Genomic DNA, 27,496 nt, shown 5'->3' with positions numbered 1-27,496 from the left:
TACTTAGGGCCAGTTGCATCAACCCACAGACTCCACAGAGAACCTCCTATAGAGTGGCAATCTTGTATATTTTGTTCGCGATACGAGTCACCAGTGTTTGGGGTGCGAGGAGCGGGCGGGGAATGTGTTAAGCGCGCTGGTTAATGATTGGCCGTTTCAAGGACGGCGGGCAGTCGCGACAGATGAAAAGGGACAGAAGTATGACTGTCCCTCTACTGACGCGTAAGTGGCCAATGTAAGTTGACCTATGCCGGCTCTGAATAAATTATAAATATGACTTATTTGTGGAATGTAATGCCGTCTGTTTTTAAATTTGAGCTTCTTGTTACCTTTCCACACCATTTCACACTACAGGTGGACATCTTTAAGGAATCAAAATACCCTTTTCCAATTTTTTAGTGCGAAAAACACGCGCTGCTTTCGGGTCTGTTACTTGGTCGATACTGATCGGGCACGGCAAGCGCCCGCGCTTATATCAGTGCAAATACTAGGAAGGCTGGCGACCGCGAGTCGTCTTGTAATGGATGTCTATAGGGGTTGGTCTGTGCATCAACCGCATTTGGCAGACACATCATCGTCACGCAGCAGATGTCTATGGAACTTGCCATTCAATAAAATCTAACGAACGCTTGAACGGTGGCGGACGGTTTGATGAAATCGGCCCTTATTATAACAATTGTTGCAGGTACCGGACCGCGGCGGGCGGCCTAACGAGGCGCAGCCCCCGCCGCCAGAGATGCCTTCCTGGCAACAGCGGACTCCGGGGCCACAGGTATAAAAAATATTAGAGCATTTCTTTTTTTGGCAATAAAAAAATTTTGATTGTTTTAGGGAATTTCAGGTCAATTGTACTCAGAATCACGAGTACTTTCAATCTCACTGGGAGACAAAAAGTGTCCCAGAATTTCCATACATTTTTGTTACTTTCCTCTTCTGTTACCCCATACAACATGTACGGAAAATGGTAACAAAATAAGAAAAAATCGTATGGGACAATTTTTTTAACTAAAGGATTGAAAAAGCTAGTAATTCTAAGTAGAAATAGCATTTTTTTTTTTCAAAAATATCACATTTCATAAAAGTGGCAAATAAAAGAAATGCTCATTAATTAATTATACTATTCATTAGCCGAGTCCATACAGAACAAGGCACGTTGCGAGCTAATGTGCTCGCGCGGCAATAGTTCAATGTAGATGTGAAAGAATAGAATAGAAATATTTATTTCCATGAAAACGTTACAGTAAGATCTTATAAGTAAAATATTTTTCCCCTCACTAGCTCGGAAATAGGCTTGTGCCGTTTCGTTCGTTGATCGGAGCGCTCCGATCTCGTTCAATCGCTCCCACGAACTAGTTCGCTCTTTTAGGTCTTTTGCTCATTTAGTTCAACCAGACCAGCGACCACTGCGGTCGGAATGTCGGAAAGATCAGAACGAATGGGACCGAATAGTGTCAAAACGATACGAATTGTCCACAGATAGTAACATTCCGGGCCGAAAGGTTGTAAGTAACCGAAGTTTAATATGAAAACTTAACTTTTTTTGTTGCTCTGCTAAGTAGCTCTCGCTCTCGGTCGGCGTAGTCACACATTCGTTCTCGATCCAAACCGCTCGCGCTCGCCGATCCTATACTGTACTAAATGAGCAAAGACCGATTCTCAGACCATGGAAAGATTCAGTTCATTTCGGTCATTGATGGGATTTTATTCCTAACAGTTCATAGTTCGTGAACGACACAAGCCTACTTGGAAACACGTGTTTTGTCCTTTAATACCAGCGGGTAAAAACGCATTTTATTCACTAGTGGGTAAAGTAATTTGACCTTGAATAAAGTCAAATTAACTGAAGTTGAACGACAAGGCCAAAGGTCGCAGGTTCGAGTCCTGCCGGAGGTGTGAATTTTTTCATTTTTCCTTTAATTTAAAAAGAGAGAGAGTTACTGTCTAACTAAAATGTGTAATCACAGTGCATAGACTGCCATCTCTCGGCACAAGCTTAGAACTTTTGAACCTCAGTTTTGACAATTTGGCCCATATTGATATATCGATGTGCGCGATGCGGTTGTAACGATGCGGGGTGCGCGCTGTGAGCGTGTGGCCTGAGTAAAGCACCGCGACTGCGACAGATGGCGCGCCCGTGGTCGTTCGGTGTCGGTCTCAAGGTTACAAAAGTTCCCATATTAAATTACTACGGGAAATCACACGTGTGGTGACTTTGAGTCGGCTTGAAAGTTATGCTCTATATTGAGGTCTGAAAATCATTGTTGAATTATCAGGGAGGCGGTCGTGGCGGCGGCATGAGCGGCAGCGGGGGCGGGCGCGGCGGCGCGGGCGGGCGCGGGGGCGGCGGCGGGCGCGGGGGCGGGGGGCGCGTGCAGGGCGGGTACAACCAGGGCCAGGGCGACCAGCGGTAAGATGCAATAAACACTTATTTATTTATTTGTTGTTTCTTTCTTTCCTGTATGTTTCAACATATGAGTGTTAAAAGATGTATAGGCGAAGGCATAGGCGGTCGCGATTCGACAGAGAGACTAGATCGCCTCAAAAACGACTCTATTGATAGGTGGAAGCCGCATCAAAAAATCCGTTCAGTAGTTTTTCGGTTTATCACTAACGTTAACCCCGTACAAGAGGTTGTGTTTTACAAAATTTATTGATATTTTTAAAATAACAAAGAAATGAAGATAATAATTAAGTAAAATCGACATCCAATAAGTTAGTAAGTTATTTAACAGTTTTTTTTTAAATAATTTTTGGTCTGAATACAAAGATGAGGTGCGTTAGGGTAATTCCGAATGACAGAACTGCTCGGGTAATTTCGAAAGGGGAATCTTGATATGTGAGTGTGTTTAGTAAAATGACCCACTTTGTCGGTTAACATTAAGGCGAAATTTACTTGTATCTTTACATGAATAAACTGACAAAGCGGGACGTTTTCCCGTCCACACTCACATATGATGGAAATTTTTATGCGACTTTCCTACAAAAAAGTCAACATTTCTTGACGTCAACCGCACGTAAAGCTGAGTTTAGACCAGCAAGTTATTGCTGCAAGTTTTGAGACGCAACTATAGGTAAGAGTGAGTGGCAAATATCTGCATCTCTTTCTTGCATATGCTTCTGTCTCAAAACTTGCAACAATAACTTGCTCGTCTAAACTCAGCTTAAAGTTATTGATAAACACAGTGATTCATGTCTAAAGACAAAACATGAATCATGAATATCAATCATTGATAAAAATGTAATGTCACAGGCGTTTTTATACCTACATGATAATATACTTACTGTAACTGCACACGCTACTTTATAACTGTTTATAAACTGTGGAACATAATGATTGGCTGAAATAAACAATGTTGCCAACTTGCCATAAACAAAAATAAAATAAAAAATACCGGGCGATTGACCCTGGTCACACTTGATAAAAATGAAAACAGTCTAAGATGGAGGTCACCGTTTCAGTAATAGCTTATTCAGTCTTTTTTTTTCCAGCAAAACGCAAATATATCGTTAAAATTTAATTTATTTTAATATGGGTTGGTGAAGTTCTAGAAAAAAATTACACGAATACACAGAATTTACATTTAAGCCTAATTAATTACCAGCTATTGCCCGCGGCTTCACTCGCGATAAATTGAAACTTATGTCAACTCTCGATTCCTTCAACTATCTCCACATAAAAAATCACGTCAATTCGTCGCTCCGTTTTGCTGTGAAAGACGGACAAACAAACAGACACACACTTTCCCATTAATATTGGATTTACTTCTTAGAATAATTTTTTGGTTTATGTTATTTTCAGCCCCCAAACCAGTCCAGCGGCGTTCAACCAGAACCAAAACCGCAACTACCAAACCTACGAGGTCCCTCCCGGCGGTTACAACAACAACCAAAACTACCAGGGCAACCAATACCAGGTCAGTTCATGTCTTCTCTGAGCATGAGTGCACGCTCGGAGCGGAGCGAGCGAGGCATGCAGCGGAGCGAGCGAGGTATGCAGCGGAGCGAGCGAGGCATGCAGCGGAGCGAGCGAGGTATGCAGCGGAGCGAGCGAGGTATGCAGCGGAGCGAGCGAGGTATGCAGCGGAGCGAGCGAGGTATGCAGCGGAGCGAGCGAGGTATGCAGCGGAGCGAGCGAGGTATGCAGCGGAGCGAGCGAGGTATGCAGCGGAGCGAGCGAGGTATGCAGCGGAGCGAGCGAGGTATGCAGCGGAGCGAGGAGCGAGGAGCGAGCGAGGCATGCAGCGGAGCGAGCGAGGTATGCAGCGGAGCGAGCGAGGTATGCAGCGGAGCGAGCGAGGTATGCAGCGGAGCGAGCGAGGTATGCAGCGGAGCGAGCGAGGTATGCAGCGGAGCGAGCGAGGTATGCAGCGGAGCGAGCGAGGTATGCAGCGGAGCGAGCGAGGTATGCAGCGGAGCGAGCGAGGTATGCATAGGAGCGAGCGAGGTATGCAGCGGAGCGAGCGAGGCATGCAGCGGAGCGAGCGAGGTATGCAGCGGAGCGAGCGAGGTATGCAGCGGAGCGAGCGAGGCATGCAGCGGAGCGAGCGAGGTATGCAGCGGAGCGAGCGAGGCATGCAGCGGAGCGAGCGAGGTATGCAGCGGAGCGAGCGAGGTATGCAGCGGAGCGAGCGAGGCATGCAGCGGAGCGAGCGAGGCATGCAGCGGAGCGAGCGAGGTATGCAGCGGAGCGAGCGAGGTATACAGCGGAGCGGATGAGCGTGCTATAGAGCATATTGAATATATAGTATAGAGTTATCAGTCAAGATTTTCGAATGCTACGCCATCTATTATTAAGTTACGACAACTTTTCATGTGACTTTCCAACTAAACGTACTAGGTCCCTCCCGGCGGTTACAACAACCAAAACTACCAGGGCAACCAATACCAGGTAACCAGCTTTTGATAAAAAAAAAACTATTCTACCCCTTACATTGTCTCGCGAAAGCGATGAGCAATGGACGATAGAAAGGAACAAAAGATAGTCGCTCCCGTGTAAATGAAAGAGAGAGAGCGAGCGACTTATATATATTTATGTATATGTACGTATTTAAGTAGGTATATAGTATTTATATATTATACAGGTATTTATTATTATATATCTTTATGTATGTATTTATGTACTATATTATATATAATACTTTATTCATTGTAATTTATATATATCGGCACTACCCGTTTAATGATCTATTTTCATTGTTTCCTGCTACCTAAAGGTTGTCTGGTAGAGATCGCTTCTTAGCGATAAGACCGCCTGTTGTTACCTAGTTATTAAGCGTGATCCATCTTGTGTATTTTTTTTTTCTGTATGGTGCACAATAAAGAATATTATTATTATTATTTGTTTGTCTTTTCCATATCTCGGGACCATGGGGTCCCGGACCTTTGGGAGGCATGCGTGGGGCCAAAGCCAACATCACAGAGGCCCTTTTAGACATTTTAATCTAAAGGCAAGGGATACACACGTGGCGGATACCATCCCCGAGCGCACAATATGATACACCCGGAGATGGTCCCCGCCAGGTGCAAAGACTATTGCAGTGCAGCACTTTTGTGCTGCGATGGGAGCTAAGGTCATGGGTTATTGTTTTGAAAGTTGGATGAACTGGTTAAAGGGCTATGGGAGGAGACTATCGGACACCTGCCGTGACAATTAGTCTCACAATTGTAAAAGGCAGGCGGTGACTCGCCAACTCATTGAGTGGGCCCTGCAAAACGGCCGCACGCACGGTGCGACAACAGAGCAACACTTGAGAGTGGCTAAAAGGTTGTCGAGAGGTGAGTCTGCGGTAGCTTGGTTCCTGGTGTTCCATTCAGCAGGCCGCCGGCGTTATGACATTTTACACTTCCAACCTGGAGCATAGGTCCCGCTCTTGCGAATCCACTCTGGCCGGCCGGTTAAGGCAAGCGCAGAGGCGAGGGCTAGATGGAAGTGCCCTCAGGAATAGGGGTCCGCGGTGTCGCCACTCACCGTCAGCTCGCCACAAGCTGCCCCCGCGGGCTTATTATTATTATTATTATATTCATCGCTCGGCGACGAACTATAAATAAATAAATATTATAGGACATTAATCCTTACACAGATTGACTGAGTCCCACAGTAAGCTCAAGAAGGCTTGTGTAGACGGGATGTTTTCTATGTAATATTGAGTATGTGAATAATTATTATATATATATCGTTGTCTGAGTAACCAAAACACAATTCTTTTTGAGCTTACCGTGGGACTCGGTCAATCTGTGTAAGAATGTCGTATATTATTTAATTATTTAATTCATCGAAATGATTGTGAGACTCTATGAACTACAAGAATAAAGTTTATTTTTGTTTCCAGGGTAACCAAGGAGGGTATCAAGGCAACCAAAGTGGTTACGATAACCAAAGCAGAGGTTACGACAATCGAGGCGGTGGCGGTGGTTATCAGAATCAGGGCGGATATCAAAACCAAGGTACGGCAAATTTAACACATTCACTGCCTGACAAAAAATGGCGCATTACGTCAGAAAGATCGTGAGGAAACCGGACTAATTCCATTATGGCCTAGTTACCCTTCGGGTTGGAAGGTCAGATGGCAGTCGCTTTCGTAAAACTAGTGCCTACGCCAAATCTTGGGATTAGTTGTCAAAGCGGACCCCAGGCACATCTCGGACACTGGCGATAAAATATATGAAAGAGGCGCGTTCCCATCACACATTCTAAGCTCGTGTAGGTGAACGCGTACCATGCCTCTATGAGTGCAATATGACAGGTCGACTGTTCGCGTTTTTGACAGGCGATAACTGTGAGGTAACCGTGAAGGGGTGGCGGCACTTTCAGCGGGGAGCGGGAGTGGCTATACTGTACGATAGTACTTATGTGCGAAATGTCGTTTACTATTTTGCCAGTCGCTTTTCGGTGAAGAAAAACATCGTGAGGAAACCGGACTAATCCCAATAAGGCCTAGTTACCCTTCGGGTTGAAAAGTCAGATAGTAGTCGTTTTCGTAAAATCTAGTGCTGACGCCAAATCTTCAGATTAGTTATGAAATCGGACCCCAGGCTCCCATGAGTCGTGGTAAATGCCGGGATAACACAAGGAGGATGATGACGTTAGAATCCACCGGTCGTAATCCATAACCGCCCGCTTGTATGGTGAAAATCTGAGCATAGTTGTCGAGTGCCCACCAGACCCTTTAGCAGAACTTGCCTTGTCGCGCGCGAGTCCATACATCAAGCGCGACTTCAAGTATGGACTCGCGCGCGACAAGGCAAGTTTGCTAGAGGGATGGTGACTTGAGGTCGGGTAAGGTATTAATGGGGTTTTTATGAGGGGTACGAGAGAAGTGTGGAGTGGATGTAGATGTGGTGACAAAGATTGAGATGGGTATGTTAAGGTGGTTCGGGCATGTAGAGAGGATGGATGAGAGGAGAGTAACGAAGAAAGTACATAAAAAAAGAGTGGAAGGGTCAGTTAGAAGTGGAAGACCTAGGCGAACTTTTCTTGATCAAATCGGAGATATTGCAAAAAGGCCAGGTAAGAAGTACTCGAAACTGACGACCGTGTACAAGAAACTTTATGAAAGTGTGTGAAGCGAAAGTGTTTTTTTTTTGTTTTTTTATTTATTTATTATAAACTGGCCAGTGATTGACCTTAGTCGCACCTGATGGAAAGTGACGACAAGGCCGAGGTTGTAGCTCACTGCTTCAGTAATAGCTTATTCACTCTTGACTTGAATTCACCCAGATTGTATTTGCCCGTTTGTCAGTATCGTAGTAAATGGAAATCCGTGATCTGATCTCTGGGAAACAGGCGTGATTGTATGTGTACGAGAAAGATTGAAAGCCACCGTGACGTAATGTTTCGCTACACGGACTATTTTTTATCTACCCCTTATGAAAACCCCTAAAATCTTACCACAAGTCACCTTAAACATATCTGTCAAAGATCTTGCACAATGTGCAAAAACTGTATATTCTTTTGGGTACTTTTTCTGCTGCTTGCATGAGTTGCAAGTATAAGATATGAACGAAATCGTATTTATATAATAAACCACGTTATAAATTGGCCATCATGACAGTGTTGCCAGATTATAATTCTGTAAATCTGTAGGCTGCGGCCAAAATATCCGTAGAATTCCGTAGATTGCAATTTAAAAAATCCGTAGTTCTACAGACTTTTCTTTTAAGTTTTTATGGCCGATTCCGTCTCTAGAAAAAGCGGAAAATTAAAATAAAATAGGATAATTAAAAGACACGAAGAATTAAAATTTCGCGCCTTTTTACTGTTACACACCTCTGTTTGACAGACTATATTGAAGCATAAATAATGAGTAATGAAAAGTAGAAGTGTATGTAGCACTTCTACTTTTTCGCCATATTATTACAGTGCGTACCTACACTATTGGTACGCTTCAATTCCGTTCCCTTTTACTACATTAGTGTAGCCTTAGAAAGTTACATCTTGTACAGCGTGAGCGGCGTGTAACGAAACGCAAAAGTATAAATAGTCGCTATAGTCCGAATTGAGTCCGAAGTGAGTCCGAAGCACATCCGAAGCGTGACATACGCAAAGACCTTTACAGGGGACAGCTCAATCACATTTTTTGCCATACGAAATTAAACCTTATTACTGAAACAGAAAGTCGATCGTATCAGACTAGCGAAAACGGTCCACATGAGAGGGCATTGTTTGGGCTGGTGTCCCTCTCGCACGTGTTGCCAGTGTTAATGAGGTTCCCATATTAGTAGTATTTTTATCTATATATTACCTGACTTTATAACTTCTTATTTTATTTTAATGTTATATTCAAACTAGGGTTTCGATATATTTCAAAAAAATTGAAAAAATATTTAGTAAAAAATTGTGTTTATTGGAATTCCGTAGAAATTTCAAAAAAATCCGTAGGTCTGTGTTGAAGCCCCGAAATCCGTAGATCTACAGACTTTTCCGTAGATCTGGCTACGCTGCATCATGACCAGTTCTGACATTTTATATCATGGTTGTATTTAACTGTCTATTCCACATAAAACTACAGGTTACATTTTCTTCTTCAAGGTAAACCCTTAGCACGAGAGCAGCCAGTCACCAAACATACACACAAACCTGCAACCGGATCTGGACAAGCTTCTACGCTAGCTCCAAATCCGGTGTCTGGTAGATTTCCACCGATGGGGAATGATGCCTTAACACGTTCAATGCCGTTAAACCCAGAGTCTGAAAGATCGGCCAGTACCCCTGTTCATCAGGTTTCTGGTAGACTTTCAACAATGGGAAGAGGAGACATCATTAACCCAGAGGCTGGAATATCAGCCAGTACCTCTGCAAACCCTTGGGTAGCTTCTAGACTTACGCCAATGGGGTATGGTACCATCATAACCCGGGCTAGTTCGTCCAGTACCCCCGTTGGTTGCGCAGGTCTCATACAAGCCGATCAGGGTGTGTCTAAAACACAAATCTCTGGCAGACTTCCGCTGATGGGGAATAGTGCCTTCTCAAACCCAGAGTCTGAAAGGTCGGCCAGTACCCCTGTTCATCAGGTTTCTGGTAGACTTTCAACAATGGGGAGAGGAGACATTAACCCAGAGGCTGGAACGACGGCCAGTACTACGGTTTCGGCTGTAGGTCTACTTAAACAATGGTTCAGTCAGGTGCCGCAGGTGGCTAGACCTCTGAAGAGGAAAGGGCGGCCTAGCAAAAGTGCAAGAGCCGCTGCTAAAATGATGAGAGAAGTTAAGAAGCAGCGATTGTGCCAACCGAATGTATCAACGCATGCAAAGGCAGCTGAAAAAGAAATAGTAATCAATAAAGAACTGACAAGCGTATCGGATGAGACAACGCCAGTCGCTCTTAAAGAATTAGAAAACAAAAAACGACTGGTAAACTTACCGAACGAATCAGACAAACAGGCAAAGACAGCTTCTAAAGAAGTAGAAAATAAAAAACAACGACTGTTGAACAATTCGAGCGTAACAGACACACAGGCAAAGGCTTCTGAAGAAAAAGAAGTCAAAAAGCAAATGGTGACAAGCGTATCGGATACAAAGGCAACGCCAGTCGCAAACAAAAAACGACTGATCAACTTACCAATATCAGACACACAGGCAAAGACAGTTGCTAAAGAAGTACAAAACAAAAAACAACACCTTATAAGCCAACCGGATATGCCAACAAAGATATCAAACCTGACGATCGTCATAACTGACGCCAAATCAGGTAAAATCACCGCTGACCAAAGTAATGCTATCCTTCGCGGATTCCATCGAGCAATCGCAGAAGACGCTAAGAACATTGACGCACAACCACCAAAGTTTAAAGGCAAACCTTTCTTCTCTGAGGGACAACTAAAAGTCTTCGCGTTAGACGAATACTCAGCCACCTGGTGTGAAAGATATATCAAACACTTAGATAACTCCCTAACAGCCGTTCGCCAGTCAGAAGATAGAAAAATCAGATGTGGACTCTTTATACCTAATATGTCCAATTCTTGCTGGGACAACGTTCGCGAAGCGGCTATAGCAATGAAATATCAGAACCAATGGGCCAAAGTAGACTCCTGGTCTATTATTGAAATATTACGACAAGATGAAGGGTGGTTCGTCAAATTTACGATCTCTGAAGACTTAGTACCAGTTTTTATGGAAAGGGGTAGAGGGTTGAGCTGTGGGATGGGAAAGATATATCTTAAATTCAAAGGTCCTGGGGGTAAATATGTGGATCAACCCCCCACTTTAAGGTCTCTACAGGACCCTACACAAGTTGCAAGTACTTTAGGGCAGTCTGTATCTAATCCGCTCATTTCTGAAGACTCAGAGGATGTCTTAAGCGATGAAGGAACATCATCTGAGGATGAAGATTGGTCGGTATGGATGCAGGATGACTCTTCCGTTGAAAACATGGGCGTGAACTAGTGGGGTGTTTACTGTTTATCTCAACTTTGTATATGCTTGCCTGATATGTTTCACTTGCCTAATTCTAATTTCGACATTTTTAATTTTATGAAAATCGTTCAATGTACCTAACGTAACCCCGCTTCTTCAAAGCTCCTTTTTAAGTTTGTACAAATTTAATAGTGTTTAACCTCTGTTATTTTTAACTAAAAATCTTTTAGATTTTTATTTTTTTAAATCGGGCAAACGTATTTCGAAGTTATGTTATTACTTACCGCGGAGTAATCTCAAAACGAATTTCCACCACGACAATCCGAGATAGCGTACTGAAGGTTTGCCTATAGAATAACATATGTTTCACTCGGAAACGGTGTTTGTGATGCTTTTTTGGTCCACCACAGTTTTTCTTGTTGACTGGCTGCAATTGGCACATTCGTGCGTTTCGGTGAAGATATGTGCACTATATCGTCTATATCTGTACAAACTTGGTCGGGCACCCGGGCATTCCGATACAAAAAGTAAACTACGTATAGACACAATAAAAGTCATCCTTATGGCATTTATCCTAACAATATTGTAACACAAACGCTCACTGAATTGTTTTCAACATCTGTGTGCGAATAACAACAGGCAAGCGACCTTCCTCGCTTGGGTATACAGCTGTCATCAGATATATCAGATCGTCTAAAGTGCTCACATATCTCGACAAGCTCTTCGCTTTGATGATGGCAGCGTGTTCAGATATTTCTGTGCGCTTTTGCCGTTTGAATATATCTGATGGAGAATATTCATGGATAATGAGGATATGTCGCCAGCCGAACTATGAACATTGACTACTACGAGATAGAATTAGTACGAGAAAACAGGCCTCGCGCCGACTTCTGCTGTGCGGAATGGACAACAGCCAACAGAGGTAATCCACTTGGAATATACCAATTTTTATGAAACAAATATATAACCATATCTACGGGCGATCTCTAGATGTTATATTGAAGAAATAATTGATATCTACGAGCGTTTCGTTTCGTGAGCGTTTGTGCCATTCGACTATGTACCCAGTGCTTTAAGGACAGCGTAGGTCTACAGTTTAACTCGATTTGCTTTTTGTCCCTTGTTTTTAAGCAAATCGCGAAGAATCGCATTACTAAAATCCTACTCTAAATACATTTGCATGCTGTATGAAGACAGCTGGAAAAGGTGGAACTATATCTAACATAATATTAAGACATGTAACTAACCCTTTTTCTGCAAATAAATATATCTTGAAGGTCAGAGAGCCGCTAGTATTAATTTTTTAACGAAATATTTTATTCCTCAGGTGGCGGCGGCTACAAGACATACCAAACCCAGTCGTACCAGAACCAGGGGTACCAGCAGCAAGGGTACCAAGGCCGGGGGTACCAGAACGAGCACGACGACCGCACCGACCGCAGGGGGGGCCGCGGGGGCTACGGCGGGAGGGGGAGGCGCTAGTTACCGAGTCCATTCACAAAACCTGCGGCGAATGGGATGAACGAAACTTTGTGTGGTAAATCTGTCACACACGTAGTTATTTAATTTCCTTTCACTCATTCATTCCATTCGTGCCAATTCTTGTGAACTGACCCGTAGCTAAGAGGTGTTTGATAGTGATAGTATGATGTTTGGCCCCTTTTTAATCAAAATTGTACTTTTTGGCGGTTCTCAATACGACGCTATTTCCACACACACCACATTTAGTTATTTTGTTCTGAGAAATATAGGTTTCAGTTTACTTAGAAATTGTGGGGCCGAGAAAAAAGAACCCTGTGCGTTTTCACATTATCCGATCCGATATCAGATGTCGGCCCAATATCCCATACATTACAGGCGCCATCTTGGATTTATTCTATTGAAATTCTTCCGACATCCGATAAAACTGACTTAAAATAGTAGGATTCATTTGTGGCGTTTTCAAGTAATACCACATTGTCGCTTAACATAAGGACGAGCTTTGCCTATGCGTAAGTGACAATGTGGTACCTTTTTCTTGAGAACGTCACATATTTAAATTGTACGATAATATTTTTCAAGCAGAAATTATGTGTAATAAAATAAATGCGTGAATACAGAGGACGCGTGGTTGATTTCACCTCTAGACACCGCATGTATATGATATTTTATTTCTTATATTAAAGTATTACAAATAATCATTTTAGTAGCTCATTAATTGCTATCAAACACCTTTATTATTAATTATACTTATTTAAAACATCATCACTATTAAATTAAATCTCAAAACGTTTAGTCATTATTAAGCTAGAATGTACTGAAAGCGAAAATTAGAATTTTTTAGACAAATATGATAATACAAAAAATGTATGAAGTTTATAAGAAACTAACCATTGTATGAGTTCACAGTTTGCCTGAAACGCAATAAAGCCAATACCAATATAATTATATACACAAGTTATATGTATAATTATGTATACCTCAATAGAACATACATTGTATGTATTGATTTTTTATTTGTGAAATAAAAAAACTGCAGACTGTTTTTGTGTTTTATTTTCAATCAATAATACCAGCGAGACAGAAATCTTGTTACTAAAAAAGGAGCGATTTTTTTTTCTCTGGGATGATAATGCTTCGCACGTACATTTTTCAAATGAGGAGGCGCACTGACATTTTATCCCACCAGGTGGCACCTGTGCAAGTGTCTAGGCATGTCACTGTCCTTCATATGTGTGAGAGAGAAAAAAACATCTTCTCGTTCTCACGTATGAAATTCTTTATTTGTGCAATGGACAAATAGGGTGGCGCCGTCTGTCGTAACCTTTGAGTGTGCCTCCCACGTGCCTCCTCATTCGCCGTTTTTAGAATTCTGTACCAAAAAGGTACAAAAGGAACACTTATGGTGCCACTCTGTCCGTCTGTCTGTCACATTATTAAATATCTCGAGAACTACTTATGCTTAGCTTTGAAATACTTACGAACATCGTTAACCTCTACAGATTGAAAGTATAATATTTAAGGTTCTGTACCAAAAAGGTACAAAAGGAACCCTAATGGCGCCGCTCTGTTTTTGACAAGATTTGCTGGGCCGTCTATGGATATCGGTCCTACATCCGATATCGGATCGGATAATGTGAAAACGCACTTAAATATGAGGCTATCAAAACCCCTCCTCCGCGCTCCGGCTGTGGAATGAGCTCCCTGTCGAGGTATTCCCGATGAACTACAGTATGTAATGTGTACTGTATAGTAAAACAGGAGTGTACAAGTTTCTAATGGGTCGGCAACGCGCACGTGACACCCCTTGAGTTGCAGGCGTCCATAGGTTACGGTGACCGCGTTCCATCAGGCGGGACGTATACCTGTTTGTCACCGTCGTGGTATTAAAAAAAAATCACTTGCTCAGTATTTATTTCAAAGAAATAAGAGGCTATTCTCTCTAGTCTTACTGCGTAGTTTTACCAGTTGAACCACTGGGAATGTTCTTCTCAATAAACTTACTGATAGTAAGGGCTAGGCAATAGGTAGGTTAGGTTTGTTAGGTACCTGAGCAGTTCCCGAATACTTTGTACATAGCCACGTCAGCAAAGTTTAATTGATCCTATTTTGTTACCAACATTTAGTAATATAAGTCTACTTTCGTAAGATATATACAGGATAATTGTTATAATTAAGAAAAAATAGATACTAGAGAACTTAATGACGAAATAAAATTTACTAAAATCTCAATTCATCAAAAAAATCTTGGTAACAAAATAGGAATAATAAAAACAAATTTAAGTTTTTCCTTAATTTTTGTACAAACTTTTCGAGAACTGCTGACCTATAGATGCCCGAAGGGCAAACAATCTAGAAATAGGAGCCCCGCGTGGCGGGGCTCCGTCGAAACAGTTGTCGCATCTGGTTTCGTACAAAAAAGCAGTCTTACAACCAGTATCCCAATGGTTCAACTGGTAAAGCTACGCGGTAAGACTACAGGTAAGTCGAATCTAGCGTCTCGCGAGCGTCGCGTCGGGCCAACTGTATGGAAAAAGACGCCGCGTCGACGCGGCGTCAGGCTTTGCCCATACAGTTGACCCGACGCGACGCTCGCGAGACGCTAGATGTGGGGGGACCCTAAGTCGATATAAGTTAGAAGGAGATAAAAGTTTTAAAAGAAAAAATACATTCACATTTAAACTTCCATTTATTTACACATCGTATTCCCTGTTTATTTGTAGCTAACATCAATTTCAACTGCCTTTAGCAAACTCTTGTATATCCAACACAGATTTAGGAAGGAGATCGGATCGCCGGGCGATTTGTATTGAATACGCAAAGTTCTTGAGCCCACACACACTTGTAGATGGACGCTCCCATTGGGCTATTGCGCAATACACGCGTATCATTTCCATGTCTGTGTACAATCAAGTGCAAAAATACGTATCGAAATAATCGTCTCATAAATATCGTCACTACTTTTAAAAAACTTGTATCTTCGTCTTTTCAATGAAAAGAAAATTGTAGTAAGTATGTTTGGAATGCATATAGACTTACTGCGTTTTAACTTTGAGGAGCAGCGTGAGATACGAGATTTTTTCAAAGTAGTGACGATATGGTACTACGCTCTTATTACACCGGACTAAGATGCTATAGGACATATTTTTGAGTAAGATGTGTACACCCATACTTTTACACTTGACTGTACATGCATAGAGGAATAAGTAAAAGGAAAGACTTGTAACTCGATACATCAGTAAATGCAAGTTATTTGTAGTGACATCTAGCGTCAATCACGCGTCAAATAGCGTAAATTATCAGTACCACCAAAGAGGATCGAGTATTATAGAGAGTTACTGTCAAAGTAAAATGTGTAATCACAGTGCATAGACACAAGCTTAAAACTTTTGAACCTCAGTTTTGACAATTTGGCCCATATTCTTAGCTTGATATGTGTTAAAATGTCAAATATTAATATTAGCGCCATCTAGCCGAGAGTTCCCCAAAGGTATGACGCCATCTTGGACACCGTACCTTTTTCTCTATGGCTTTGAGGTGTTTTTTTTCTTAGACCTTGGCCGTCTATACGAAGTTAGGTATATAGGTCTTTGGTACCACTAAATGTCAACAGTGTCGCGTCTGCCAAAAATGTGATATTAAAACAGTTTGTAATTATTAGCTAAAAATTGTTGAGTATTAGATTTTTTGTTCGTCGCGACATCTATTGACAAGTAGCAGTACTGATAATTTACGCTAGTTGACGCGTGGATGACGCTAGATGTCACTACAAATAACTTGCATTTACTGATGTATAGAGTTACAACTCTTTCCTTCTCAATGAGACACGGCCGCCGGCGACTTGTTCGCTCTCTAGTATTTACATGCTCTGAGATTTCCAACCTTATATCTTTTACATAAACTCCACTTTTCAAACGCAAAAGCGTAAGACCTTGCTAAAGTCAGTCGTACAAAGTTATTATTTCAAAAATATGAACAATACCAATCAAAAACTATCCTTAATTATGTATATCGTGTATAAGGTTTATTTCAAATCATGGACTTGGGCTTTCATAAGACAATTCTTGATTATTGTAAACTTAGGTAACATAGTATTTTTCCGTATTCATTAATGAGTCAATCAAATTTAATATTTTTGTGAACTTTCCACACGAAACAACTAAAATAAAGGAAAATAATAATACGACATAATTATGTTTAGAATTTTACATGGGAAATTGCATGTTTTTTTTAGGTTGTCTCTTGGGTGACGAAAAATTTGATCAACTCAAAAATAAAAATTGAAAATAAATAGTTCTCGGACCGAGCAGATATTGACAACTTTTTGGTACGAATTTACAAAAAGTAATGCAAGAGTAGCTAAGTACTTGTAGGTAGGTACTAGGTACTAGTATTCTAGAGTTTTCTACCTGTTCCATCCGAGATCATATATTTTTCATCACACTCGCTCGTAATCGGTGTTATTACACGGACGAATGTTCGAAATGTCAGCGTAGGTAATTCAATATATTTAGTTTAAAATTTGGTTATTACTTCGCGAGTGTGATGAAAAACATTGAGTATATCACGGGCGGCTGAAGGATTACAAACTCGAGTTATTAAAGCCAAACAGCCTTTCGTTCGTAATCCTCCTTCACTTTCCGCCCTTAATGCACAATATACTATTATTAGTATCTTTTTGAAGTTAAAGAACTAAAAATAATTACACAGGGACCTGCTAAGTATTTCGATAGGCTACTCCAGCGGTTCTCAAACTTATTTTTCCATGGAACCCTTTTGGAAACCAAAATATCTGACGGAACTCTTAAACTAAATAAATGAAAAAAAAAAATAGTTGCAATCTTTATTTTAATAAGTGTTGAACTGTCCGACTAGAGAGGAGAGGTGTATTTTCGATTTTTTTCTCATTGTTACCAATATTCACACGGAGCCCCCAGAGAGGCTTTACGGAGCCCTAGGGTTCCGCGGAGCACACTTTGAGTATGGCTGGGCTACTCGATTTGACAGAAACCTGTGATTTAAAATGTGTTTAAGAAATCTACGGAAATCGTGGAGAAACTACGTGAAGGATATGACTCAATTTTCATATTTTTACAACCAAAAATTGACAGCAACCAATAGTTTTAGTTCATAATAATTGTCTTCCTAATGTTGGATTTATTTCTGAGTAATGAGAATTTATACTTTTGGAAGACCGGGGTAGTATCGTACAGTCTTTGACATTATGGGGCACTACGGACAACTGGGTTACCTTTCGAAATCTATCAAAAGCACAAAAACAGAGCCACATAAAAGAAAATGACTGATCTGATAAAAGTGCCTAATAAAGTAATAACTATCAACCAAAATACATATTTCGGGTATTTTAGATGTCTCCTGGGTATCGTTTGAAAACTATAGTGTAAGGCACTGGTCCTACCGCGAGTTAGTAAGCTATGAGCTATCGGCTATAAAAACGAACAAAAGATAAGCAAAGTGGAAATAAAAGAGACACTGCGATATTGATAGCTCACCGCTGGGCGTGTAACTATAAACATCGCCGTGTCTCATTTATTTGCACTGGTGCTTATCTTTTGTTCGTTTTTAGAGCCGATAGCTCATAGCTTACTAGCTCGCGGTAGGACCAGTGCCTAAGTTTTGTATCTTGGCTCACGATAAGGAAATAAAAACAAGGTACAGTCGACTACAAAGAGATGTATCCACTTCTCTTTGTAGTCGACTGTATACATAAAAGATTTGATCCATTATTTAAAATAGTAGATTTCTCGCTCATTTGATAGTTTTCGGCAGGTAACCATAACACTAACATCGATATACGACATTCATCTTCTATATCGCACTGTAAGTAAACCAACTGACAAACTTTGTCAGTTAATTAGTTAACTGACAGTGGTTTCAGTCTACTATCACGAACATTTAACATCGAACACAGATTAATTTTATTCAGTTAAACATGTTTAGGAAAATAACCAAAGATATATTGACAGTAAGGGGAAAAAAGTGTGCTTTGATATTTGTATTGAAGTAGAGATGGGCCGAATACAGACTTTGCCGAATACGAAGGGACTTCAGAATGCTGAAATAGGATGTCACGCCATGTCCCATGATTCCCATGAATTACGAAACAAGTTACGCTATTTGTTTACTTATGTTTATTCGGTAAATATTCGGCCATGTAACCGAACTATTCGGCCGAATACGAACATTGAGAAACTTGCCGAATATGCCGAATACCGAATATTCGGCCCATCTCTATATTGAAGGTACCGCATTTTCTTCAAAACTTTAATTCTTCAACAGTCAATAATTATTTGGTAACAATTAGTTTTAGGTTTTTTTAGACGCACGGCCGGTTTTCACCGTCGCTTGGTACATATTACACCAATTCGCCCACTACCAAGGAGTGGACTCCTTGACGCCGGCTATATTTTCCAGCTCATATACCATACCTTCTGGCCGAGTCTTTTTTTTTACAAAAACGTAAACATCATTACTTGTATTGGAAATAAAAAAAATAACCTAACCACAAAATTAAAGTTTTGAAAAAACCCCCGACCGCGATATAGTGGACCGATTTTCATAAAACATGGCTAAGAACACTCACGACTAACTCAGCTTTCAAACAAAAAAAAAAACTAAATCGAAATCGGTTCATCCGTTCGGGAGCTACGATGCCACAGACACACACACACACAGACAGACGTCAAACTTATAACACTCCGTCGTTTTTGCGTCGGGGGTTAAAAAAGAAAATGCAGTAATATTAATTAAATCTAAGTTCACTTCAATTTTAAAGTTTAAGAACTACACAATTTTAAAAAAGCGTGCACTAAAAGTGCCAAGTATAGTGCAAGGAAAATTTACTTTTAAATAGAAAAAATATTTCATATCACTTGTTATCGTATTTAGAAACTTTCAGTTCATTCATAGGCCATTCCTACACCTAGCAATTCCTTTTTCAAAATCTTGATATTTAAATGTCTCTGATCGCTCGGCGACGAAGTATAACTCGCTCGCGCTATCATCCCGTCTCTTTTATTTACACAGGAGCGTCTATCTTTTGTTCCTTTCTATGGCACTGGTCCCACCGCGAGCTAGTAAGCTATGAGCTATCGGCTATAAAAACGAACAAAAGATGAGCACTCCCGTGCAAATAAAAGGGACACGGCGATTTTGATAGCTCACCGCTGGGCGAGTAACTAGAAACATCGCCGTGTCTCTTTTATTTACACGGGAGTGCTCATCTTTTGTTCGTTTTTGTAGCCGATAGCTCATAGCTTACTAGCTCGCGGTGGGACCAGTGCCTAAGGATCCTTTATACACGGAACGCCATATTCGCTACACATTAGGTCTTCAGTGAGTAATTTACACATTTATGACTTATGTGTAATTTTTATAACCGGCAATACTTCTTTTGTCAAGAAATTTTTTGATGATTGTAAAAATTACACCGAAATAGTCATAAGTGTGTTAATTAAATCAATTCAAAAACAACTTAATTAGAGTGTAATTTTAATAACCAGCAATACTTCTCATATCCAGAATTTACTTGCTAGTTATAAAAAATCACTAATAAAACAAGTCAATCTTAAAAATCAATATACAGGTTGTAATTTCTATAACCGGCAATACTTGTCATATCCGGTTTTTGCCGGTTATAATATACTAAACTGTATAAAATTACTATAGATCCTCAGTGCTCCACTTGTAAGCCTCTTCCTCTTGAGCTTTCCTTTTGCTCTGGTGTTCGAAGAAGCTCTTCTCGTACCCGTTGGAGCGGTCTATACCGTCCCAGCGATATCCGGGCCGGATGTTGAAACGGTTCGGCGGGAAGCTGCCTTTGCAGGTTCAAGGTTCAATCCAAGTGAAATCTTTCAAATATAGTCTTAATAACAGTGGTAAAATACTGAGTCTCACTAATAGAGGTATTTTTATAAACGGCAATTTTTTAACAATTGCCGGTTATAAAAATTACACCCCGTATATTGAGTTAGTTTTAATTGATTTAATTTACACACATGACTATTTATGTGTAATTTTTATAACTGGCAATACTTATAATATCTCGTAAATTTTAGCGATAATAAAAATTACACCTAAATAGTCATTAAGTGTGTTCATTAAATCACTATAAAAATGGTTCAATATACAGGTTGTAATTTTTATAACTAGCAATACTTCTCATACCCAGTTTTTTCCGGTTATAAAATTACTACCTGTATAAAATTACTCCATACATAAGGTAGCTTATAGATCCTCAGTGCTCCACTTGTAAGCCTCTTCCTCTTGAGCTTTTCTCTTGCTCTGGTGTTCGAAGAAACTCTTCTCGTACCCGTTGGAGCGGTCTACACCGTCCCAGCGATATCCGGGCCGGATGTTGAAACGGTTTGGCGGGAAGCTGCCTTTGTATCTGGGCCGTTCTGAAAGGTAGGTCATAAATAAATAATAGTTAGAGTCTGGCTAATGAAAGTTGAACCCAGTATTTTTTTAAAACAGCAACTCTGGATGTCATATCATCGATTGTCATCTGTCAGTGTGACTGTCACTTTAACGAATTTCGGTAAAAGTTAACAGCGAAATCTATAAATAATAATGAATAACAACAACATACAATCACGCCTGTATCCCATAAAGGGGTAGGCAGAGCACATGAAACTACTAAAGCTTCAGGGCCACTCTTGGCAAATAAGGGGTTAAAAGAAAACGAAACTATGGCATAACACCATAAAAATTAGTAAACTAATTGCTGTAAATAAATTAGAAATAATAAAAAAGAAACCATGTTATCAACGTGTTGCCAGCTCCAATTTTTTTAAAATTGTTACGTTTTTTCGGGATCAACTTTCATTAGCCAGACTCTATTTGTTATACAAGGGGGCAAAGTTGTATTTTAACGCCGAGTGTGGAATTGAAAAACGAGCAAGTGAAAGGATGCTATATAGAATAGAATCCTGAACTTGCGAGTTTTCTAACACACGGGAAGTAAAATACATTTGCAACCGAGTGTAATACAAAACTTTTCCCCTCATTATAGCGAGGAACCTACAACGCAAAAATGCGTTTATCACTGCTTCCAATAGTTCCACAGGTGGTAAATCATCTTTATTACTAGATTTACCTACTTTTATAAATTTTAGAGCAGTTAATTTGACTTTATTCAAGGTCAAATTACTTTACCCACTAGTGGATAAAATGCGTTTTTACCCCGCTGGTATTAAAGGACAAAACACGTGTTTCCGAGCTAGTGAGGGGAAAAATATTTGAGCACAACTTACACAGATCAACCTAGTCCCAAACTAAGAAAAGCTTGTACTACGGGTGACACAGAAAACATCCCTGATTCAGGAACAAAATATCTGTGCCATCACATGGGATTCGAACCCAGGAACGCGGCTTGAGAGGACCACAGGTTACTTCTTAGGACATAGTAAAAACACCCGGGCATTTCCCGGGAAGATACAGAATTCCACTATATACTTACTAATCCAATCCAGACAGTTCTTATGACGGAAAAAAACATAATTTAAGAAAATTCCATAGTCCGGGATATCCCGGAAAAATCCCGGGATTCACCAAATTAAAATATATGTACCTGGCGGTAATTCCCCACGTTCCCTCTTCTTCTCTCTCATGTAAGCAAGCATGGGGTCTCCCTCCCTCTCAATATTTTTGAGTCTACTTTCTAGGTCCACATCATTTTTATGTCTGGCCAAAGGCTTGGATGCTTCGTGCATGAAATCTTGGACGCGAGACTCTTGATCTTCAATTTGTTTTAGGCTGAAAATAAAAATATATCAGTACATACTAGCTTTTGACCGTGGCTTCGCTTGCGTTAAATTGGAAAATTATGAAATGCACCAAACTTTCACCCCTGATTTTAGAAAAGTGGGGGGGTTAGAAAGAGACAAAAAGTGGCCTATGTCACTCTCCATCCCTTCAACTATCTCCACTTAAGAAATCACGTCAATACGCCGATCCATTTCGCCGAGAAAGACGGGCAAATACACAGACACACACAAACTTTCCATTCCCTTTATACTAATATTAGTATGAACAAATGTTTGGTAAGTTTTATATTATTGACGTGAATTCAAAGTTCTCAGAGCAGAAAAGCAGTGAAAACATAATATGTAGAAAATCGTGTCATTTGCAATATTCTGTAGCCGGGTCCACAAAGAGCACACAGTGTGGAACCAGCTCTACAGCTCACAGGTTTACCCATCCACCGAGACCTAAAGGCTCTCAGACAAGTCTCGACTACCCCCCGCAATTAAATTCCAAGAAAGTGGGTCACAAGTAAGCCCCTTAGAGGCATGGATAATGGACTGGGTAGCCGGAGCTCTATTTACGAAGCTGTTCGAGTTGATACTGGGGCTTGACCGGTGGGATTTAAGGAGCCTCGACAGGTTTGGTGTCGGCTGAACCGTATCAGGACAGGCATCGGAAACTGCTCATCTCTATGGTGCAGATGGGGATGGCGCGAGTCTGCGGAGTGCCAGTGTGGCCACCCAGATCAGACGGTGCACCATATAGTCCGAGTGCCCCATCACCAAGTTTAGCGGAAAAAGGGCTGAACTTAAGACACTTTCGACAAATGCCGTTGAATATCTTAAATTTAGTATTTTAAAAATTTAAGTAGAGAACAACCTGTAAGCCGTACGATAAATAAAAATACAGAAAAAAAATCAATCAATGAAAGCTTACCCTCTACTCCATTTCTTGTATTTATCATCAAGTTCCTTCTGCCTCTCCGCTTTTTCTTTCTGTTTCTGTCTGTCTTCTGACGTTTCTCTTTTACCTGAATGAAGAAAACATAAATTATAAAACACCGCCTACAATAGTTTTATAGACATTGTTTCCGAAACTTGAAATTGTTAAACCAGGGGTCCATTTCTCAAAACTGAAAGTTACAAGTTACAAGCGGAAGTCTCTTTCAAACTTGTCATATTAGACATTGACAACCACTTGTAAATTGTAACTTGTAGCTTCGAGAAATGGGCCCCAGGCAGGCAAGCAGGGTCGCGTGATAAACGACATAACGTTAGGCCGTTTCGCACTTTTTATAAGTGCGATAGAGATGCACCGATGTGATAAAGTTTATCCAACCGGTGTGCGCCCTGTCAACTTCTGTCAACTTGAATTATTAGCGAACCGTTGTTTTTATTTTAACTTTTGTGGTCACCATAAATAACAATATTTTATAGTCAAACTGCTAGAATACCTAAAGAAAATTATTTTTAGAAATTAATTTACTTATTCAGTGTCTGCAGTGGCGTAGCGTCGATACAACTCGATTCCCAACGGGTTCCCTAAAATTCTGCAGTATCTGTAGAAGTCCATACAAAACAGATCCCAAAAACCCCTGAACAAAAAATTACGCGTCGCCACTGAGTGTCCAAATGTGAAAAAGCTCTTAAGGCTTAGTAGAATATATTAAAAACTTACTCTTTCTAGAAACTACTTTAGCATTCCTCCCCGACACTTCATCGTTCATCCTACTGAATGCTTCCTCCTCCCGTCTCCTGAAAGCTTCGTTCTCCTGCTTGAGTTGTCCGGCATCTTGCAACCCGGCCAGTTTGCCTTCGAGAGTCCGGGCCATTTTCTTGTGGGTTGGCGGTGGACTGTCGTTCTTTCTTCGGGGCGGTGACTGGTCTGAATCACTTTCTCTGTAAGAAAGATTAATATTTTTATTTACAGATGTATAGATATAGGTACCAATGGAATAACCTTTATGTTATTACGTTATCAGGATTGGCTTTTTCGCCAAAAAAATCTAAATTCTATCTTTTTACTGTCAATGAGTAAATCTTGAATGATTTTCGTTTAAATAATTAAAATTTAAAACCTACTGCCAAGAATTAAATGATAAAACGTTTTAAATTAAATCATGGAACCAAGTTCGGAATTTTCTCATAACTATGCCCCTAAGACATTTACGAGACCAATTTAAACGAGTTAGAATTCCTCATGTAGTTTTGGCAAATCAAGTTTTGCAAGTGATGATATAAGTTTTCTCAAAGTGTTCTTACTACAAAATACGAGATAAATTAACCATACCTTCTATTCTTAGAACCATTCTTTCTAGGTGGAGACAAGTCAGAATCTGAAGATTTTCTTCGTTTATTCTTCTGTTTTCTCGGCGGTGACAAATCAGAATCTGAACCTCGTTTTGGCGACTTCGTTTTTCTATCATTTTTATCATTCCTTCTTGGTGACGTTGAATTACGAGAATGCTTTTTTCTTTGAGGTGACCTTGAATATCTTTTAGGAGATTTTGAGCTTTTACTTGATTTCCTTTGCGGTGATTCTTCTTTCTCCCATTCCCCCAACGGCTAGGTTTTCTCCGTTCCTTTGGTCTATTTTCTCTTTTTCTTGGTGGTGACTCATCAGAATCATAATTCTTTCTTTGATTTTTTCTTGGAGGTGACACATCAGAGTCATAATTCTTACTTCTTTCTTTTTGACTCTTTTTAGGTGATACATCTCTTTTCTGTTCTTTTTGAGATTTTCTTGGAGGTGACTGATCAGAATCATAATTTTTTCTCTCTTTCCTTCTTGGGGGCGATTGGTCAGAATCGTTATTCTTTTTACTTCTTTGAGCCTTCTTTCTTGGAGGTGATTCATCAGAGTCATGACCTCTTCTCTTATCTCTTTGACTATTTTTTCTTGGAGGTGACTGATCAGAATCATATTTCTCTTTCTGAGGTGATTTCCTTTGCCTCGGTGGACTAACATCACTATCACTATTTTGAGTTTTTTTAGAACCTTTATCTTTAGAGTTAGTTTTATCTTGATCTTCGTCTTCGGAGTCACTGTACATTTTTCCAAATATAAGTTCATTTTCTTTCTCTTTCTCTTTGATATCTTGTTTTATTTCTTGTACTTGTAGTCTACTGTTGAAACCATCATCCTGAAATATTTGGAATTCTAAGTAACAACAAATGTACAGTTAAAGAATTTAAGCTTATTTTGTAATATGAGTAAGTCAACCTTTGATGAAGTATGACTAGTATGAGGATCTTTAAAATAACAGGGGCGGCGGCGCACACTGCGCGATTCTTTGGCTGAACTAAAAGTACATGCGGCCAAACAAAGGCTAATCACCAAAAAGAGTGGGATGCCTTGGTAGGTCTGAAGCATTCAAAGCTCTTTATGCGGAGTGTAGACTCTGGATGGAGCAAAAAGCTAGGAAAGCTAGGCAAAAGACAACTCCAAATTATAACGGGGGTGTTCACAGGCCATTACGGGGTCAAAGGAATTTTGGCCAAGATGGGACACGCTGACAACACTGATTGTCGCATGTGTGGCGAAGAGGAAGAGGCCGTCAGACATCTAATGTGTGAATGTCACGCCCTCGCCAGACAAAGAATGAGGAACTTTGGAGCAGACTACCTAGCACCAAAGGACTTCAGAGAGCTACCCATGAGCCTCATCATCCGATATGTAGAGATGGTTGAGAAGCTCCTGAATAGCTGAAGGATCTTAGGATCGAAGGGGGTAATTGCACAAAAGATCCCGATGGGTCGAAGTGTATCCGGAAGGGCAGATTTAAGATAAGATAAAGTACATGCAGCCATGCATTGCGGGCCATTCAATGGATGACAAACTTCGCGCGGTGCAATAGGACCCAATGTCAGCTGCTGGCGTGGGATCGATTGGTAATGTAGGTAAGAAAATCAAAGCAGACTTAAAGGGGGTCGGAAGTTTGGAGACTTCTGTACTACTATTATACATATTCTGACTAAGGTTTAATTGAATACATATTTTCACAAAGGTTATACAACATGATTTATGTATTCTTGCCATAATGGTAAAGATCAATTAACATACCTGGTTAACAACCTTCCACTTAGAACTAGTTTTGAACTGCTCCATCTTTCGCACTTCCTCCGGCCTCTCATCAATGATGCCGGCAATCTGCGGGGCGTCCTCGCCTCCGTCAAATACGTCCAACTCATCCCCGTCTAGGGGACGGAGCTTGGATAAGTCTAGATCATCGTCTATTAGTTTCATCCTGGAAATAATATAAAGTAAGTCAAGATTATACTCTTGTTTAGATCTTATGCTTAATAAGGAACTTGACTGTTCTTAAAATAAAATATTTTATACAATGCGCGAAATAAAGCATCAGATAATTATAAGAAAAACATGGACAGAAGTTATTTTTAAATCCAATTTCTATTTAATAACTCAGGTACAAATGTATAAAGTAACTGAATTGACCGTGATGTCACTCAATTTGATTTCATATTAATTCCATATTTAGCAAGTCGTTCAAATTTGTTGAGACAATAAAATTCTTAAAAAGAAGCTGAATTGACTAGGAGGCAAGTAGCCTATTTTTCTTAAAAAATTGTAATTGTACACACCTGGATACATAAATGTCTGATACACCTACTGATATTAATGATGTATCAAACAACTATGTCCAATATTGATCTAAGTGTCTGATGAAATTATAAACCAAAGTGCTATTCTAAACAATTAATATATTAGTCGCACTCTATTATCAACTTAATGAAAATAAGAACTATGATTACGTCTGCTGTTTCCCTTAACAGTGAAGAAACTTGTTTTTGAGGTTATGCCTTTAAAATCTCATTTAATAAAGAAAATCGTTACTTTTCGATAAATACATGCTTATGAGCGACTACAAAATAGCATAAATTATATTTATAATAACAATCGCATAGCATATAAGCGAGAAAATAGGAAATACGTTTGAAGAAATTATCTTGACTAACCCTTTGCCTTTCACGACCTTTTTCTTCTTCTTCTTTTTATCCCCCGATGATCCAGTTAAATATTTCTGTAAATAAGCTTTCTGGTCGATCTTTGCAGCCATATTTAGCACTTTTTCAAGTCAAAAAATAGTTTACAAAATAGAATTAATCACAGTTTCACAACAAGCGATCAACAACGAACACTTGACGTTTGCGTTTGACGTTTTGGTTTGGCAATTGGCATTTGTTTAGTGATGTCCGTATCGATGTAAAAAACCGGTAAATTAAATTTTTACCGATTATTCGAAAATAAATTAGGATGAAGAATGATTAGCGCAGGAAAAAGTGTGCACCTAGAGGCTATTCGTAAAAACAAGAGTCGTGAAATGTATGTGTATATATGTAGTAATAATTGTTTTTTTTAATTATTTTATAATTGTACG

General features: G+C 40.1%; 2 protein-coding genes across 2 annotated transcripts in view; one reads left to right on the top strand and one right to left on the bottom strand.

Moving 5' to 3' along the window:
• LOC125237019 (protein FAM98A) overlaps window positions 1-13,373 on the top strand; it is a 35,864-nt gene extending 22,491 nt beyond the window's left edge. Inside the window, exons 7-11 of the mRNA XM_048143939.1 lie at window positions 686-772; window positions 2,274-2,407; window positions 3,800-3,914; window positions 6,330-6,444; window positions 12,179-13,373. Of these exons, the coding sequence (XP_047999896.1) occupies window positions 686-772; window positions 2,274-2,407; window positions 3,800-3,914; window positions 6,330-6,444; window positions 12,179-12,333 (606 nt within the window). The 3' untranslated portion in view covers window positions 12,334-13,373. The remainder of the gene's footprint in view (window positions 1-685; window positions 773-2,273; window positions 2,408-3,799; window positions 3,915-6,329; window positions 6,445-12,178) is intronic.
• A 6,458-nt stretch (window positions 13,374-19,831) lies between these two features.
• LOC125237086 (BUD13 homolog) lies at window positions 19,832-27,249 on the bottom strand. Its single transcript, XM_048144043.1, is given in 8 exon segments — window positions 19,832-20,750; window positions 21,923-22,107; window positions 23,035-23,128; window positions 23,776-23,996; window positions 24,388-24,618; window positions 24,621-25,240; window positions 26,161-26,344; window positions 27,075-27,249. Coding segments are annotated over 8 exon segments (1,809 nt in total). The 5' UTR covers window positions 27,176-27,249; the 3' UTR covers window positions 19,832-20,577.
• Between the last annotated feature and the right edge of the window lie 247 nt (window positions 27,250-27,496).

The sequence above is a fragment of the Leguminivora glycinivorella genome, chromosome 20 (genome assembly GCF_023078275.1).
Source record: "Leguminivora glycinivorella isolate SPB_JAAS2020 chromosome 20, LegGlyc_1.1, whole genome shotgun sequence".
Classification (NCBI taxonomy): Eukaryota; Metazoa; Arthropoda; class Insecta; order Lepidoptera; family Tortricidae; genus Leguminivora; species Leguminivora glycinivorella.
The sequence above is the reverse complement of the archived record's forward strand: the minus strand, read 5'-3'. Positions and strand labels throughout refer to the sequence as shown.